The sequence below is a fragment of the Pelophylax lessonae genome, assembly GCF_965119305.1.
Source record: "Pelophylax lessonae genome assembly, chromosome: 13".
Taxonomy (NCBI): Eukaryota; Metazoa; Chordata; class Amphibia; order Anura; family Ranidae; genus Pelophylax; species Pelophylax lessonae.
Window position 1 is genome coordinate 10514468 of NC_138780.1, and position 18822 is coordinate 10533289.

The 18822-nt window shown below is 47.8% G+C and overlaps 2 protein-coding genes across 2 annotated transcripts in view; one reads left to right on the forward strand and one right to left on the reverse strand.

Annotated features, from left to right (window-relative positions):
- NCSTN (nicastrin) overlaps positions 1–1902 on the reverse strand; it is a 33602-nt gene extending 31700 nt beyond the window's left edge. Inside the window, exon 1 of the mRNA XM_082242811.1 lies at positions 1762–1902. Coding sequence (XP_082098937.1) covers positions 1762–1813 — 52 coding nt within the window. The 5' untranslated portion in view covers positions 1814–1902. The remainder of the gene's footprint in view (positions 1–1761) is intronic.
- A 94-nt stretch (positions 1903–1996) lies between these two features.
- Positions 1997–18822, forward strand: part of COPA (COPI coat complex subunit alpha) — a 60016-nt gene continuing 43190 nt past the window's right edge. The window contains exons 1-6 of the mRNA XM_082275747.1: positions 1997–2140; positions 4996–5109; positions 6735–6808; positions 10760–10840; positions 13121–13197; positions 13972–14081. Of these exons, the coding sequence (XP_082131873.1) occupies positions 2101–2140; positions 4996–5109; positions 6735–6808; positions 10760–10840; positions 13121–13197; positions 13972–14081 (496 nt within the window). The 5' untranslated portion in view covers positions 1997–2100. The remainder of the gene's footprint in view (positions 2141–4995; positions 5110–6734; positions 6809–10759; positions 10841–13120; positions 13198–13971; positions 14082–18822) is intronic.

Genomic DNA, 18822 nt, shown 5'->3' on the forward strand with positions numbered 1-18822 from the left:
CATGATCGGCATCAATAATAATCACTGATCACATGACCGGCATCAATAATAATCACTGATCACATGACCGGCATCAATAATAATCACTGGTCACATGACCGGCATCAATAATAATCACTGGTCACATGGCCAGTATATAGAAATGATGATGGAGGAATGGAGGGACTCCTCTATGAGCAGCAGAGAGCCCAGGGACTCCTCTTAGTAATGAAGAGTGGTCACATGATGGATATTTTAGGGATAGACCCATAATCATTAAGTATACCGATATGTACTTTTCCTGATATATCGCTATCGGCCCCCCGGAACGGGCTGATATTTTTGTGACGTCATTCTGCCTTCTTAGGCCGCCTCCCTTGCCTTGGACAGCCTCGTCTGGAGTCGGGAATAGTCTCACAGGAGTGTATCACAGCCATACACCCACCCACAGCAGCCCGGTGCCAACCAGCCACCCACATCTACAGTCCATGTACCAGCGAGCCACCCACCACTGGGTACCAGACAGCCACCCACCCACAGACAGGGTGCCAGCCACCCACATCTACAGTCCATGTACCAGCCAACCACCCACAGCCCCAGTGCCAGCCAGCCACCCACATCTACAGTCCATGTACCAGCCACCCACCACAGGCTACCAGACAGCCAGCCACCCACAGACAGGGTGTCAGCCACCCACATCTACAGTCCATGTACCAGCGAGCCAGCCACCACTGGGTACCAGACAGCCAGCCACCAACAGGGTGTCAGCCAGCCACCACAGGCCCTGTACCAGCCACCCACCCACCACAGGGTGCCAAACATCCAGCCAGCTACCCACAGGGTGGCAGCCAGCCAGCCACCGACCATAGGGTACCAGACAGCCAGCCACCCACCACACGGTGCCAGCCAGCCAGCTACCACAGGGAGCCAGCCACCCGCAGGCCCTCTATCAGCCACCCACAGCCCCTGTGCCAGCCACCCACCCATCATAATGTGCCAGCCAGCCACCCACCACAGGGTGCCAGACAGCCACCCACAGCCCCTGTGCCAGACAGCCACCCACCATAACGTGCCAGCCATTAAGCATTAAACGAAAATTAACATGTTCAGTACCAGATTTGTGTCAAAAATTGTCTTTATTTTTTAAAACTTTAAATGTACAAAATATCAGCCGATACATTGTGACCAAAATATCGATATCAGCCCTGAAAAAAACACATGGGTCTGTCCCTAATATATATATATATAAAACAGAGGAATGGAGGGACTCCTCTGTGAGCAGTAGAGAGCCCAGACTCCTCTTAGTAATGAAGAGTGGTCACATGACAATATATATATATATATATATATATATATATATATAATAGAGGAATGGAGGGTCTCCTCTGAGCAGTAGAGAGCCCAGGGACTCCTCTTAGTGATGAAGAGTGGTCACATGACAATATATATATATATATATATATATAATAGAGGAATGGAGGGACTCCTCTGAGCAGCAGAGAGCCCAGGGACTCCTCTTAGTAATACACACTGGTCACATGACAGTATATATATATATATATAACAATAACAGAGGAATGGAGGGTCTCTCTCTCTCCAGGGGGCTCCTCTCGGTGAAGTCTCAGTTCTCAGGCTGCAGGCAGAGAACTCATCACGTGACTCCGCCCCTCCAGGCGGTAAGGGAACCATAGATCACAGAGCCCAGCCGGTCACATGACCCGGTGACATTACCGCTCATTATCCCCCCAGTTCTCTCTCCCCCCACTCGGTAGACTCGCTCACCGGTCAGCAGCACCAGGGAGAGCCCCAGCAAGACACCGGCCGCCGCCATCATCTCCAGCCGCTCCACTTCCGCCCTGCCCCGAGGCCCATTGTGGCCTTCTTCCGCCAGCACTTGGCTCCACTTCCGCCAGGTCTTCGGCCGGGTTAGTGGGCGGGGGCTGCGGAGCTCTGGCTGTGTGGGCGGACCCGGACGCTGTGGCTGTGTGGGTGGGGTCGGTGCGGAATGGTTGGGAGGGCGGTGCTAAGCCGCGCATGCTCAGAGAGGGTGGGCCGGAGCTTTGGGTCCAACGCGGCACTTCCGGGACAGAGTGGGCTGACGTGTGACGGGAGGCCGGGGAGATGCTGACCAAGTTCGAGACCAAGTCTGCCCGGGTGAAGGGTAAGGGGGACCCCCTGGGGGTGAGGGGACACATATTATTGGAGGGGGGGGGACATTGAGCCCCTATACAGGCTGAATGGGGGGGAGGGGAATGTGTGCTGGGCCCCTGAGGAACCACAAGGCCCAGCCTCGCCCATTCACTGTCATTGTGGGACTTGTAGTTCCTCAGGAAGGTTACAGGCCTCATCCTGGGGGGGCCTGGCAGCCAATCGGAGCGATCGGAAATTTCCAACCTGTTTTATGTGATTCTGACAACAATGTAACTTTCTGCTTTTATATTTATTTTTATTCATTTATTTAAAACAAAAAATCCAATGAAGTACAGCTGCACCATTTTACTTTGCTACAAAGTTACACTGTACAGTCCTAGTGATCACTGGGGGGAGACTGAGGAAATGCTCCTCCTGCCTGCAGCAGACGGATGACATCAATTCATTCTATCCTAGACAAGATGGGGGGGGGGGGATGTTAAAACAATTCCTCAATATCCCAGCCACCTCTATAGAGCCCCCCTTGCACAGAATGGGCCCCCCCCCTTGCACAGAATGGGCCCCCCCCCTTGCACAGAATGGGCCCCCCCCCTTGCACAGAATGGGCCCCCCCCCTTGCACAGAATGGGCCCCCCACACTGCACAGAATGGGCCCCCCACACTGCACAGAATGGGCCCCCCCCCTGCACAGAATGGGCCCCCCCCCTGCACAGAATGGGCCCCCCCTGCACAGAATGGGCCCCCCATTGCACCTAGTGGGCCCCCCGCTGCACAGAATGGGCCCCAACGGTGCAGCCAGCACCTCCAACACACAGCCCTGGAGTGAGTATCTATAATAATGCTCATAGAGGGAAGTGTTAGCCGTGTGACCATACTGACCAATGAGAAGCTCTGTTTTATTCTTGGAATCCTTATTATAGGAAGCAGCCTCACATGGCACTTCTGATTGGTCAGCACGGTCACATGGCTACACTGACCAATGAGCACTGCCACTGCGAGCGTTCTGATGGATCCTCACTCTGGAGCTGTGTATTGGGGGTACGGCTATGTGCGGGGACTTTCATTTTCTATGAGGAGGGGGGCAGCCCAATATCTGATCCCAGAGAAAGTCCGTGCTGCCAGCCTCACAATTAGGGCAACATATTGGAGCCTCGCGGGGGGCGTCATAAATTAGGAGCCGGGGGGGGGGGGGGGGACATCCTCTCCTGGGAACCTAGCAGGGGACGTTGTGGCGCAGGAGTCTCGCGGTTGACATCATCACGTGGGGGGCTCACAGCGAACATCATTACATGGGAGCCCCGCAAGGAATGTCATCATGTGGGAGCCTCGAGTGGGATGTCATTACATGGGGGGGCTCACAGCGAACATTATGTGGGAGCCCCCCAAGGAAGGTCATAATGTAGGAGCCTCGCGGGTATCCTCCTCACAGCGAACATCATTACATGGGAGCCTCGCAGAGAATGTCCTCGCAGGGAACCTCATCACGTGGGAACCTCAGGGGGACATCCTCAGGTGACGTCCTGGGGGTGGGGGGGGCTCACAGCAACAATCATTATGTGCAAGCCTCACAGGGAACATCATCACATGGGAGCCCCAGGGGGATCCTCCTCACATGGGGTCTCACAGTGAACATTGTCCTCGCGTGGGAGCCTTGTGGGCCTTGTCCTCGCGTTGGAGCCTCAGGGGGTACGTCATCATGTGGGAGCCTCAGGGGGACATCCTCGGGTGACATCCTGGGGGGGGGGGGGGGCTCACAGCGACCATCATTACGTGGGAGCCTTGGAAGAAACATCATCATGTGGGAGCCTCGCAGGGAATGTCATCACATAGGAGCCCCAGGGGGATCCTCCTCACGTGGGGGGGGGCTCACAGCGAACATCGTTACGTGGGAGCCTCGTGGGCAACGTCCTCACATGGGAGCCTCGCAGGGAACAGCATCACGTGGGAACCTCAAGGGGACGTCCTCCCATGGGAGCCACGCGGGCAACCTCAGGTAATGTCATCGGGGGGGGGGGGGGCTTACAGCGAACATCATTATATGGGGGGCCCCAAGGGGACGTCCTCACGTGGGGGGCTCAAGGTGAACATCGTTACATGGGAGCCCCGCGGGCATTGTCCTCGCATGGGAGCGAGGGGGACGTCATCACTTGGGAACCTTTGGGGCAACATGGGAACCTTTTTGGGGGGACGTCCTCACGTGGGAACCTTTTTGGGGGGACGTCCTCACGTGGGAACCTTTTTGGGGGGACGTCCTCACGTGGGTGGGAACCTTTTTGGGGGGACGTCCTCACGTGGGTGGGAACCTTTTTGGGGGGACGTCCTCACGTGGGTGGGAACCTTTTTGGGGGGACGTCCTCACGTGGGTGGGAACTCTTTTGGGGGGGACATCCTCAGGTGGGTGGGAACCTTTTTTGGGGGGGGGGGCGTCCTCATGTGGGAACCTAGCGCAGAAGCCATAGGGGGGGCATCATTACGTGGGAGAGAGCGTCCTTGCAGGGGGACGCCATCACATGCCAAACCGAGGGAGTTCTGTGGGGCCCCAAATGTTGCTCTCGTTGTGATGTGATTGTGAAGATGGCGGAAGCAGACAGCTGTCTAAAGACCACTCTGTACACAGCGACCATCGAATGGATCAGCCGCCCAACATGGCTATTTATCCATTTCTGTTCATAAACAGCACTGGGGACCACCAATCCCCCATTGATAGATGGACCACGCTATGAATGGGATTCCTTGTTTATCTCCCTGAATTCAGCAATAAAGAATGCTGATGGAGGGTTTTTATTTCTGTATATTGTGAGATGTCAGGGATGTAAACATGCAAATTTACTGACAGCTCCTCTGTAATCTTCCTTTCTCTGTCAGGCCTGAGCTTCCACCCTAAGCGCCCATGGGTCCTCACCAGTCTGCACAACGGCGTCATCCAGCTGTGGGATTACCGCATGTGTACCCTCATAGACAAGTTTGATGAACATGACGGTAAGAAACCATTTATCCCGTATCCTGCCAGAGGGGCAAACCCTTCAATAATGGATCAGCCACTCCCTGAGCCGGGGGCTTCCCTTTGTGGGCTAGGCAGGAAAGATGCAATTTTTTTGGGGAAAAAATACACTTTTTTTTAAATTAAGAAAACAGTAAAGTTAGCCCATTTTTTTTTTCTATAATGTGAAAGATAATGTTACGCCAAGTAAATAGATACCCAACATGTCATGCTTCAAAATTGCGCACGCTCGCGGAATGGCGACAAACTCTGGTACTTAAAAATCCCCATAGACGACACTTTAAAAATTTATACAGGTTACCATCTTAGAGTTACAGAGGAGGTCTAGGCCTAGAATTGTTGCTCTCACTCCAACGATCGCGGCGATACCTCACATGTGTGGTTTGAACACCGTTTACATATGTGGGCGCGACTAGCGTATGCTTTTGTGCGTGAGCGAACAGGGACGGAGCGCTTTAATTTTTTTCTTTTTGTTTTCCTATTTATCTTTTATTTTTACACTACTTTTTTTTTTTTAAATAATTTTTTGATCATTTTTATTCCTATTACAAGGAATGTTAGCAATCCTTGTAATAGAAATAAGCAGGACAGGACCTCTTTATTGTGAGATCTGGGGTCAAAAAGACCTCACATCTACACTAAAAAAAAATCCTATTTATTTTATCTTTTATTTTTACGCTTTATTTTTTATTTATTTATTTTTTTATAATTTTTTGATCACTTTTATTCCTATTATAAAGAATGTAAACATCCGTTGTAATATAAATAAGCAGGACAGGACCTCTTTAATGTGAGATCTGGGGTCAAAAATACCTCACATCTCACATCTACACTAAAAAAGTTTTTCTTATTTATTTTATTTTTACACTTTTTTTTTTTTTATACTTTTTTTGATCATTTTTATTCCTATTACAAGGAATGTAAACACCCCCTGTAATAGAAATAATTAGGACAGGTCCTCTTTAATGTGAGATCTGGGGTCAAAAAGACCTCACATCTACACTAAAAAAGAAAAAGAAAAATCATTTTTTTCATGATGGAAAAAAAATGGGCTCTTTAAATCCGTTGCTATGACGTCGTTCCAGTCCTCCAAGGCCATAGAGTGGAGTGGGGGCCATGTTGCCATCACTCGACTTCCTGCCTGAGGGGACAGCAAACCGGATCATTTTCCCCGCTACCGGCGGATCCGGTAAGCAGGGAAAACAACCAGGGGGGGGGGACCTCTCCCGCCGCCCATAAGGGTGACAACGTGGTGAATCCACCACTGGGACCACCCTTATGTTAAAGTGGACCACCCGCACTTTAAAAAAAATACCGGTGTTATGGCTGCTATCTGCTGTCATAATCCCAGTATTTAACGTCAAAGTAGTGACCCCCAAACTGCGGCGGGCGTTCCGGAAGTGGTTGAGCTGGGATGTACGTTCTTTAATAAGAACATTATTTTTTATGAAGTTCTTATGGGTAAAGTTCCGCTTTGCCTTTTTTTTTTGGTGCCCCGTGTGAGGATATTTCAAACATTTTTTGGTGCCTATCTTTATAAGTTCTATCTGTAATGTGTGGCGGTATCTCATTTCCACAAATGATTATTTGATTTTCTCTCTAGGCCCGGTCCGTGGTATTGATTTTCATAAACAGCAGCCTCTGTTTGTCTCTGGAGGAGATGACTACAAAATCAAGGTTAGTGTTTTGTCTTCTTGTGTGCCGTGTGTTTCAAACCACCGATTTTAAAGTGAAGCTCCACCCAAAAGTTCTGCTTTAAGGACTTGTCCCCTGCTCCTCTTGAAGAATTGGCATTTGGGGGGGGAGCAGGTATCCGAATTTGACAGGTAAACGCTCCTGTGCTAAGGTGTGCTAAGTAAGATACACTGTGATGTCAATAGCACAAAACAGACCTCTCCTTGAGGTTTCCCAAAAAAAGGAGTTAAATGCACTTACAAGACAGTTGTAATCTGGAATCATGAATTGGAAAGATAAGCCGGCCAGCTATAAACACAGAACCCGTCCTTCCAGGATCTCCAACACGCGGTGACGTCAGCACATCGCACTGCCCCAGGACGACATCTGTGACGAAACGTGTCAGGTCCGCGACGTGCTGACGTAACTGCGTATAGGAGATCCTGGACGAACAGGTGCTGTGTTTGTAGCCGGCCAGCTTATCTTTCTAATTCATGATTCCAGTTTACTACTGTCTTGTAAGTGCAATTAACTCCTTTTTCCAATAAACTCTCATACGTTACTACACTATGGCGTATCTCTTATTCTATCTTTTGGGGAATATCTTGTAACAAGCTGTCAATCACTTTGAGAAACATCAAGGAGAGGTCCATTTTGTGCTTTTGACTTCACAGTGTATCTTAGCACACTTCCAGCCTTGTTGACCCTTGTGATCTCTTTTTTCTGGTATGCAGGTCATCTGAGTGTTGGCAGACACGGTTTTATGGTGGTGGCATACTATTTTGCACGGTTCAACTTGGATTTGAATACTTTATGGTTAGACTTAAAAGTAATAGGCCAAAAAGTGATATGATATAAGTCCAACCATAAAGTATTTAAATCCAAGTTAAACCGTGCAAAATAGTACGCCAACACTCAGTTGACCAGCTTACCAGAAAGAAGAGGCCACAAGAGGTCAACAACGCTGGAAGCGTGCTAAGATACACTGTGATGTCAATAGCACAGAAAAAAAAGGATCTCTCCTTGATGTTTCTCAAAGCAATGGACAGCTTGTCACAAGGTATTCCCCAAACAATATAATAGGAGATACGCCATAGTGTAGTAACGTATGAGAGTTAATTGCACTTACAAGACAGTAGTAATCTGGAATAATGAATTGGAAAGACAAGCCGGCCGGCTACAAACACAGCACCCGTCCTTCCAGGATCTCCAACACGTGGTGACGTCAGCACGTCGCCGATCCAATGCGTTTCGTCATAGATGACGTTGTCCTGGGGCACCGCGACGTGCTGACGTCGCCGCGTGTTGGAGATCCTGGATGAACGGGTGGTTTGTTTCTAATTCATGATTTCAGATTACTACTGTCTTGTAAGTGCATTTAACTCCATTTTCCAATGAACTCTCATACGTTACTACACTATGGCGTATCTCCTATTCTATCTTTTGGGGAATACCTTGGGACAAGCTGTCCATCGCTTTGAGAAACATCAAGGAGAGATACTTTTTTTGTGCTATTGACATCACAGTGTATCTTAGCACACTTCCAGTGTTTTTGACCCTTGTGATCTCTTCTTTCTGGTAAGCAGGTCATCTGAATGTTGGCGGACACGGTTTTATGGGGGTGGCATACTATTTTGCACGGTTCAACTTGGATTTGAATACTTTATGGTTGGACTTAAAAGTAATAGGCCAAAGTGATATGGTATAAGTCCAACCATAAAGTATTCAAATCCAAGTTGAACCGTGCAAAATAGTATGCCACCACCACAAAAAAACTGTGTTCGCCAACACTCCGATGACCTGCTTACCAGAAAGAAGAGACCACAAGAGGTCAACAACGCTGGAAGTGTGTTAAGATACACTGTGATGTCAATAGCACAGAAACAAGGATCTCTCCTTGATGTTTCTCAAAGCGATGGACAGCTTGTCGCAAGGTATTCCCCAAAAGATAGAATAGGAGATTTGCTATAGTGTAGTAACATATGAGAGATTATTGAAAAAAAAAAAAAAACGAGTTGAATGCACTTACAAGACAGTAGTTATCTGGAATCATGAAGTAGAAAGATAAGCCGGCTGGCTACAAACCCAGCACTCGTTCGTCTGGGATCTCCTACACGCGGTGACGTCAGCACGTCGCAAATCCGGCACGTTTCATCACAGATGACGTCGTCTTGGGGCACCGCGACGTGCTGACGTCACCGCGTGTTGGAGATCCTGCATGAATGGGTGGTTTGTTTCTAATTCATGATTCCATATTACTACTGTCTTGTAAGTGCAATTAACTCCTTTTTCCAATGAACTCTCATACGTTACTATACTATAGCGTATCTCCTATTATATCTTTTGGGGAATACCTTGTGACAAGCTGTCCATTGCTTTGAAAAACATCAAGGAGAGATACTTTTTTTGTGCTATTGACTTCACAGTGTATCTTAGCACACTTCCAGCGTTGTTGACCCTTGTGATCTCTTTCTGGTAAGCAGGTCATCTGAGTGTTGGTGGACACGGTTTTATGGTGGTGGCATACTATTTTGCACGGTTCAGCTTGGAAATGAATACTTTATGGTTGGACTTTAAAAAGTAATGGTCCAAAAAGTGATATGATATAAGTCCAACCATAAAGTATTGTAAAACCGTGCAAAATAGTATGCCACCACCATAAAACCGTGTCTGCCAACACTTAGATGACCTGCTTACCAGAAAGAAGAGATCACAAGGGTCAACAACGCTGGAAGTGTGCTAAGATACACTGTGATGTCAATAGCACAAAACAGACCTCTTCTTGATGTTTCTCAAAGCGATGGACAGCTTGTCACAAGGTATTCTCCAAAAGATTGGAGATACGCCATAGTGTAGTAACGTATGAGAGTTTTATTGAAAAAAAAAAAAAAAGAGTTAAATGCACTTACAAGACAGTAGTAATCTGGAATCATGAATTAGAAAGATAAGCCGGCTGGCTATAAACACAGCACCCGTTCGTCCGGGATGTCCTACATGCGGCAGCACGTCGCAAACACGGCACGTTTCGTCCCAGATGACGTCGTCCTGGGGCACCACGACGTGCTGACGTCACCGCATGTTGGAGATCCTGGAAGGATGGGTGCTATGTTTGTAGCCAGTCTGCTTATCTTTCCAATTCATGATTCCAGATTACAACTGTCTTGTAAGTCTTGTAAGTGCATTTCACTCCTTTTTTGAGAAACATCAAGGAGAGGTCAGTTTTGTGCTACTGACATCACAGTGTATCTTAGCCACACTTCCAGCGTTGTTGACCCTTGTGGTCTCTTCTTTCTGGTAAGCAGGTCACCCGATTGTTGGCGGACACGGTTTTATGGTGGTGGCATACTATTTTGCACGGTTTAACTTGGATTTGAATACTTTATGGTTGGACTTGTACCATATCACTTTTTGAACTATTAGTTTTTGTTTAGATATCACTATTTTTTTGGTGTTTGTTTGCATCACAAAATTTCATCACAATAATGTTTTGATTTCAAGTTTAGCGCAACCTATTTTTTGCATATGCTTATCTCAGTATAACTGTGATGAGCGCCTAAGCAGACTTTCTCGGATAGCGATATACCCTGCAAGACACTTATTTTGTAATTGATTTTCAGGTTTCAATCATTCGAATTCTGGCTTCCGTTTGGCATTGCGGGGTTATAGTCCTGGGTCACAGACTCTCTAGAGCAGTGATGGTGAACTTTGGCACCCCAGATATTTTGGAACTACATTTCCCATGATGCTCATGCACTCTGCAGTGTTGAGTTGAGCATCATGGGAAATGTAGTTCCAAAACATCTGGGTTGCCAAGGTTCGCCATCACTCATCTAGGAGCTTAGTCCTTTGTCATGATCCAACATTAGGATACAAGAGCAGTCAGGTCCCGGTGTGCCCTGGCAGGAAATTATCTAAATTTTTTTGTTTTTTTTTTCTTTCTTTTTTCCACCGCAGGTCTGGAATTATAAACTCAGACGCTGTCTGTTCACCCTGCTGGGTCACCTGGATTATATCCGCACCACTTTCTTCCATCATGTGAGTAGGGAGATCACTAAACGGACTATTACCTAATAAGACTGCCTCAATAAGGAATGGCCTGTGAGCCATGTTGTGGCACATGAGCCAGTTGTTGGTAATACAGAACATGAATAAATAGTTTGCATTTGGGCAGAGACTTCCTCAGAGAACTCTTCAACATTTCCAGATACTTGGAAGGTTAGCGTGAAGAAGAGTAAAACCACAGCACAGGAGGAGTCTTGTATGTGAGGGAAGGGGGGGGGGGGGGAGTCATGTCTATAAGGGTGGAAGCTGACAGTCGCAGCCTTAAGGGTCAAGGGGATTAAGGCAGTAAAATATTTGGGGGTTTACCATTTATTAACCAGTTGCTCACCTGTAGGACGTCCATGGACATCCTCAGGTTTCAGTGGTTATACCGGCATGATCACTGGTAGCGCTTTGGCCTTTATACCTTTATCCGGTTGCAATATACCGGGATGCCTACACCTATCAATCTTTTTCAACCGGAGATTCCCAGTAATGCAGAAGTGATCCGAGTGGCTGATTTGCTACCTCGGATCACTTCTGCGGGAGGTCGTCCCCCCCCCCCCCCCCCCCCCCTCCTGCCGCTGGCTCTGCCTTTCCCGGGTACTCCTGTCCCATCGAGAAGCCCGGGAGCGATGTGGCGATGGCTGCCCTGTACAGAGGAACCTAACATCATTCCTCTCTCTGTAACCCTGGAAACTGGGAGCGACGAGTAGCTTGTCACTTCCAGATCCGCCCCTTCGTTTACCTGGCCACAGCTGATTAAATCGATCTATGTCTGATATGCTTCAAGGGAGGCTAGGGGAGAGGTTTGGGGTCTAATAGATGTTGTTCGTCCCTTGCGATAGCGATAAAGTACAAAAAAATAGATATTGATATATATGGATAGAGAGAGGGATAGAGAGAGGGATGGATAGAGATAGAGAGAGGGATAGAGAGAGGGATAGAGATAGAGAGAGGGATGGATAGAGATAGAGAGAGGGATGGATAGAGAGAGGGATGGATAGAGATAGAGAGAGGGATGGATAGAGATAGAGAGAGGGATGGATAGAGAGAGGGATGGATAGAGATAGAGAGAGGGATGGATAGAGAGAGGGATGGATAGAGAGAGGGATGGATAGAGATAGAGAGAGGGATGGATAGAGATAGAGAGAGGGATGGATAGAGATAGAGAGGGGGATGGATAGAGATAGAGAGGGAGATAGGGATAGAGAGAGGGATGGAGAGGGATAGAGATGGAGAGGGATAGAGATGGAGAGGGATAGAGATGGAGAGGGATAGAGATGGAGAGGGATAGAGATGGAGAGGGATAGAGATGGAGAGGGATAGAGATGGAGAGGGATAGAGATGGAGAGGGATAGAGATGGAGAGGGATAGAGATGGAGAGGGATAGAGATGGAGAGGGATAGGGATGGAGAGGGATAGGGATGGAGAGGGATAGGGATGGAGAGGGATAGGGATAGAGAGAGGGATAGAGAGAGGGATAGAGAGAGGGATAGAGAGAGGGATAGAGAGAGGGATAGAGAGAGGGAGAGGGATAGGGAGAGGGATAGAGAGAGGGATAGAGAGAGGGATAGATAGGGATAGAGAGAGGGATGGATAGGGATAGAGAGAGGGATAGGGATAGAGAGAGGGATAGGGATAGAGAGAGGGATAGAGAGAGGGATAGGGATAGAGAGAGGGATAGATAGGGATAGAGAGAGGGATAGATAGGGATAGAGAGAGGGATGGATAGAGAGAGGGATGGATAGGGATAGAGAGAGGGATAGGGAGAGGGATAGGGAGAGGGAGAGGGATAGGGAGAGGGAGAGGGATAGGGAGAGGGATAGAGAGAGGGATAGGGATAGAGAGAGGGATAGGGATAGAGAGAGGGATGGATAGAGATAGAGAGAGGGATGGATAGAGATAGAGAGAGGGATGGATAGGGATAGAGAGAGGGATAGGGATAGAGAGAGGGATAGGGAGAGGGATAGAGAGAGGGATAGGGAGAGGGATAGAGAGAGAGGGATAGGGAGAGGGATAGGGAGAGGGATAGAGAGAGGGATAGAGAGAGGGAGAGGGATAGGGATAGAGGGAGAGGGATAGAGAGAGGGATAGATATAGATAGATATATATATAATCTCACTGCTCTAGGGTCTCTGCTACAAAAAATATATATTGTTTAAGGGTTCCAAGTCATTTTTTAGAAAAAGTAGCTTTTTACATGTAGGAGCGAAGTGTCAGAATTGGCCCGGGTGGGAAGTGGCTAATAATGTTTACCTGGTTGTTTTGCAGGAATACCCCTGGATTCTCAGTGCCTCCGATGATCAAACCATCCGCATCTGGAACTGGCAGTCTCGAACTTGTGTCTGGTAAACAAAAAGCTCCATCCTTAAAGGGATAGTCCGTGTACAACTGGTATTTCCGTTGTGGTTAAATCACATTGCATTCCTATAGAGCAGTGGTCCTCAGGGCCCAATAACAGGCCAGATTTTAAGTATTACCTTGGGGAGATGCAGACTAGAGTACTGCAATCACTGAGCAGCAAATGAGATCACCTGGGATGTATTTCAGTTATCTTGCAAACCTGGCCTGTTAGTGGGCCCTGAGGACCGGAGTTGAGGACCACTGCTATAGAGCTCTGAAACTTCGGCAATAAGACGTGTCCACCAAATTTCCTGCAATTGTTTTTTGTTGTCTATTACAGGGGCAAGCAAAGAATTTTTGCTTCATCTGCTGTTTCCTCATTAAAGCGGAACCCCAGGCAGATATAGAAGACTTAAATAATTCAGCTCTGTATTAATGCATTGCTATATGTATTTTTTTTTTTTTCTTTTAAATGCATTATAAGTACTTGAGTCTGACTTGGTATGCGTCTTGCTGTCCCTGTAGAACAGAGCTTGGAGAGGGAGAAGCAGCACAAGGAGCCAATTAGCTGTGCTTATAGGAGTAAGGAGCAGAGAGATGTGCTCCTCAGTCTGCTGCTTCTCCTTTCACCGTCCAATTATAGGCTTAGCCCCCGTTCACATTGGCGCAACAGAAATAGTTGTTTGTTATCTGCAAATGCATTCCTGAACACTGATGCTTTTTTTTTTTTTATTACAGATATACAGAATATTAATTTAGAATGTTTTTTTCCTCCGCAGCGTCCTGACGGGTCACAACCATTACGTCATGTGCGCCCAGTTCCACCCATCGGAAGATTTGGTAGTTTCTGCCAGTCTGGACCAGACAGTGCGCGTTTGGGATATTTCTGGTGAGCTGCCCAGGTCAAGGGGGTCTCCTTGGTGCCAGAAACCCGCTCAAAACTGCAGTAGATGAAAAGGAGTGGAGAAGAGATTAGATGAGCCGCAGAGAGCATTGCAATTTTTAAGATGGAGAGGCGGGGCTTTCCACCTCAGCCAATCAGAGGAGGCTTTGTATGCATTCATAGAATACAAAGCTTCATGTTAATGGCTGAGCAGGGGTTCATCCCTGTGCTGAGTTACTGGGTCTGTACACCTGCTGTGCCCATTATGAGGGGTTCCCACCATCCCTGTACTGGGTTCCTGGGTCTGTACCCCCGCTGTGCCCATATGAGGGGTTCCCACCATCCCTGTGCTGAGTTCCCGGGTCTGTACCCCCGCTGTGCCCATATGAGGGGTTCCCACCATCCCTGTGCTGAGTTCCCGGGTCTGTACACCAGCTGCTCCCATTATGAGGGGTTCCCATCATCCCTGTGCTGAGTTCCCAGGTCTGTACACCCGCTGTGCCCATTATGAGGGGTTCTCACCATCCCTGTGCTGAGTTCCCGGGTCTGTACACCCGCTGTGCCCATTATGAGGGGTTCCCACCATCCCTGTGCTGAGTTCCTGGGTCTGTACACCTGCTGTGCCCATTATGAGGGGTTACCACACAATATTAGATTTTTGTTTCAGTTTTATATAGGGAAGAAAGGAGGATCAGGAATCCACAAGGGTGGGTGGGTCCAGAGCCAGGAAGTACAGTAGGCAAATATTCCATCCCAGATGTTTGGGGGAGACCAAGCCCTCCAGACTCCACCAGTAACTGAAATACCGCTGTTCAGTGCATTGACCCTTGGATACCAGTTTGCCCATTCACACTACCGCGACTTGTCAGGTGACTGGGCAGCCTGACAAGTCCCGGTCCATTCTGTGCTACGGGAACCGTTCTAATAGGAGCGACTCAAGTCGCCCCGACTTAGAAAATAGTTCCTGTACTACTTCGGGGGCGACATCGGAGCGACTTGCATTGACATTCATTATATGAAGTCCATGCAAGTCGCGGTGCACGCAACTTTACAGGTCGTCCCCGAAGTCGTGCCGCGGTGGTGTGAATCGGCACTAAGGCCTGTTTCACATAAACCTCAGCTTGTATAAGAGATGTGTGAGCAGCAAGCTTTGACAAAGCATTTGCAGAGCTTTTAGCAAACTTTGTTAAAGCTTTTAAAGTACCATTTAACTCCAGTTTGTAAATGTTAAACACAGATCCTAATGGGAGTGCTGATTGCCACTTTAAACAAGCTGCTAGCAGGCTTCATCATTTCATGAAGCTTGTTGGAAGCCTGCTAGCAGCTTGTTTAAAGTGGCAATCAGCACTCCTATTAGGATCTGTATTCAACTTTTTACAGTTGAATGGTGCTTTAAAAGCTTCATTAAAGCTTGCCGAAAGAAGAAAGTCCGGTGTTAGGTCATATTACTTCCCTTCTCCATCACCTCTCCATCTCCTGCAGTTTAGAGCGTGGTTCTGGCTCCTACTTTAAAGCACACAGCCGATCAGACCAGTCCAGTCAGCAGAAGAGTTTGCATGAGAGGGCAGAGATTGAGCCGTCTCACCCAATCTCTCTGTCTACATGAACTTGGAGGAATTGTTGCTCTCCTCTGTGCTGTCGCTGTTGTCTACCTTCTCTTAATGGCTCCATAAGCATGCCGTGTGAACGATTTAACTACGTGTGAGCTGCATATCATCTCGTGCCGTGTGAGTGGTTTAACTATGTGTGAACTGCATGTCATCTAAAGGTCTTTACCTACTAAACTCCAACACCAGGAAGCAAGAAAGGCTCGTTCTATTATTTGCTGTTTTAAACTGGAAGGGTAGAGCTGCTCTATTGCCAAAATGATGGCTTTAAAAACTAAACTAAATATAGTTGGCTAATAATTGGTTGTAATCAAATCTTGGGGTATTTTTCTTTTTAAGTACTTTTATCATCTAAGACAGTGGTCCTCAACCCTGGTCCTCAGGGCCCACTAACAGGCCAGGTTTGCAAGATAACTGAAATACATCCCAGGTGATATAATTTGCTGCTCAGTGATTGCAGTATTCTAGTCTGCATCTCCCCAAGGTAATACTTAAAATCTGGCCTGTTAGTGGGCCCTGAGGACCGGAGTTGAGGACCACTGATATGAGACCAATGCTCCTGCCCACATTATAAAACACATTTTAAATCAAACCTAGTTCTTACCATTGTATAAAAAGCTCCATAAAGACCTGGTTTGACGAGCTAGGTTTGGAAGAACTGGAATGTCCTGCAGAGCCCCGACCTCAACCCTACTGAACACCTTTGGGATGAACTATAACGCTGATGTTGAGCCAGGCCTTCTCATCATCCAACATCAGTACCTGACCTCAAAAATGGTGGTTCGCTCCATAGACCTGATTAGACCAGTTCGATGTGGAGGAACTTGAGTGTCCTCCACAAAGCCCTAACCTCAACCCTACTTAACACTATTGGGATGAATTGGAACGTTGATGGTGAGCCAGGCTTTCTCCTCATCCAACATCAGCACCTGGCCTCCCAAATGGTGGCTCGCTCCATAGACCTGATTAGACCAGTTCAATGTGGAGGAACTTTAGTGTCCTCCACAAAGCCCTTACTTCAACCCTACTGAACACTATTGGGATGAATTGGAAAACTGATCTCATCCAACATCAGCACCTGACCTCACAAATGGTGGTTCGCTCCATAGACCTGATTAGACCAGTTCGATGTGGAGGAAATTGAGTGTCCTCCACAAAGCCCCTACTTCAACCCTACTGAACACCTTTTAGATGAACTATAACGCTGATGGTGACCCAGGCCTTCTCCTTATCCAACATCAGCACCTGACCTCACAAATGGTGGCTTGCTAAATAGACCTGATTAGACCAGTTCAAAGTGGAGGAACTTGAGTGTCCTCCACAAAGCCCCTACTTCAACCCTACTGAACACTATTGGGATGAATTGGAACGCTGATGGTGAGCCAGGCCTTCTCCTCATCCAACATCATCACCTGACCTCACAAATGGTGGCTCGCTCCATAGACCTGATTAGACGAGTTCAATGTGGAGGAACTTGAGTGTCCTCCACAAAGTCCTTACTTAAACCCTACTGAACACCTTTGAGTTGAATTGGAACGTTGATGGTGAGCCAGGCCTTCTCCTCATCCAACATTAGCACCTGGCTTCACAAACGGTGGCTCGCTCCATAGACCTGATTAGACGAGTTCAATGTGGAGGAACTTGAGTGTCCTCCACAAAGTCCTTACTTAAACCCTACTGAACACCTTTGAGTTGAATTGGAACGTTGATGGTGAGCCAGGCCTTCTCCTCATCCAACATTAGCACCTGGCTTCACAAACGGTGGCTCGCTCCATAGACCTGATTAGACGAGTTCAATGTGGAGGAACTTGAGTGTCCTCCACAAAGCCCCTTACTTCAACCCTACTGAACACCTTTTGAGATGATTTGGAACGTTGATGGTGAGCCAGGCCTTCTCTTCTTCCAACATCAGTACCTGACTACACAAATGGTGGCTCACTCCATAGACTGATTAGACCAGTTTGATGTGGAGGAACTTGAGTGTCCTCCACAAAGCCCTTACTTCAACCCTACTGAACACTTTAGGGATGCATTGGAACGCTGATTGCGAGCCAGGATCTCGTAAATCTTCTTTCGGCTGAATGAGTACAAAGTCCAACAGACATCCTCCAAATTCTGATGGAAAATCTTCCTAGAGGAGTGGAGGCTGTTATATCTGTAAAGGGAGGCCATCTCTATTCTACTGACCATGGTTCTGGAATTGATGATCCAACAAGCTAATTTTGGTGTAGTGGTTAGGGATGATCTCAGGTGGGTTCAGACACAAGCCCGAACCCGGCTGAGCTCTGCCACCTGGAAGCTGTCAAAGCGAGCAGCCAGTCATACCTGGAGGAGGCATCCCCCCCCATCTCGCTGCTATGTACCAGAGCTCATCACTGGTCAGGAGTCCACAATCTTTGGCCCATATAGTATATAATTATCTTACTAAGGCTTTTTTCTCAGATTAGGTGCAGGTATTCCATCAACACCCCCCCCCCCTTGCGAGTCACCCCCTGTCTCCAACCCACCTCCGCATACTGTCCTTTGGTTCCACCCCCTACCCATCTCCCAGTATTATCTCTTTAAGAAACTACAGAACCAAGTATCATTAAATTTTTTATGGAATTTGTTAATGATAACAGTAAAAGCAGTAAAGAAAGTTTCCCCGCAGCCAGGAACATTGGATTCCTCCCGAAACAATAGATTCCTCCCAGCAACAATATTACCCCCCCCCCCCCCAGCAACGTCAGATCCATCTGAGCAACAATAGGACTCCACCAACCATAGATCCTACAGCTGCCAGCAACAAAAGATTCTTCCCAGCAGCAATTCATCAATTGAGCCACAGCAACATAAGATCCTTACAGGAACAAAAGATGTCCCATCAGCAACAATAGACACCCCCAGTGACAATAAGTTTCCCAGCAACAATAGACCCCCAAAAACAAAATACCCCCCCCCCCCCCAGCAACAATCAATCCATCCCAGCAACACCCCCCCCCCCCCCGTCAACAACAGTAGATCTCACAGCAGCCAGCATAAATAGACCCTTTAGCAGCCAGCAACAATAACCCCCCCCCCGTAGCAACTATAGGTTTCCCAGCAACAGTAGACCCCCCCCCCCCCCAAAAACAAATACCCTCCCAGCAACAACCGATCCA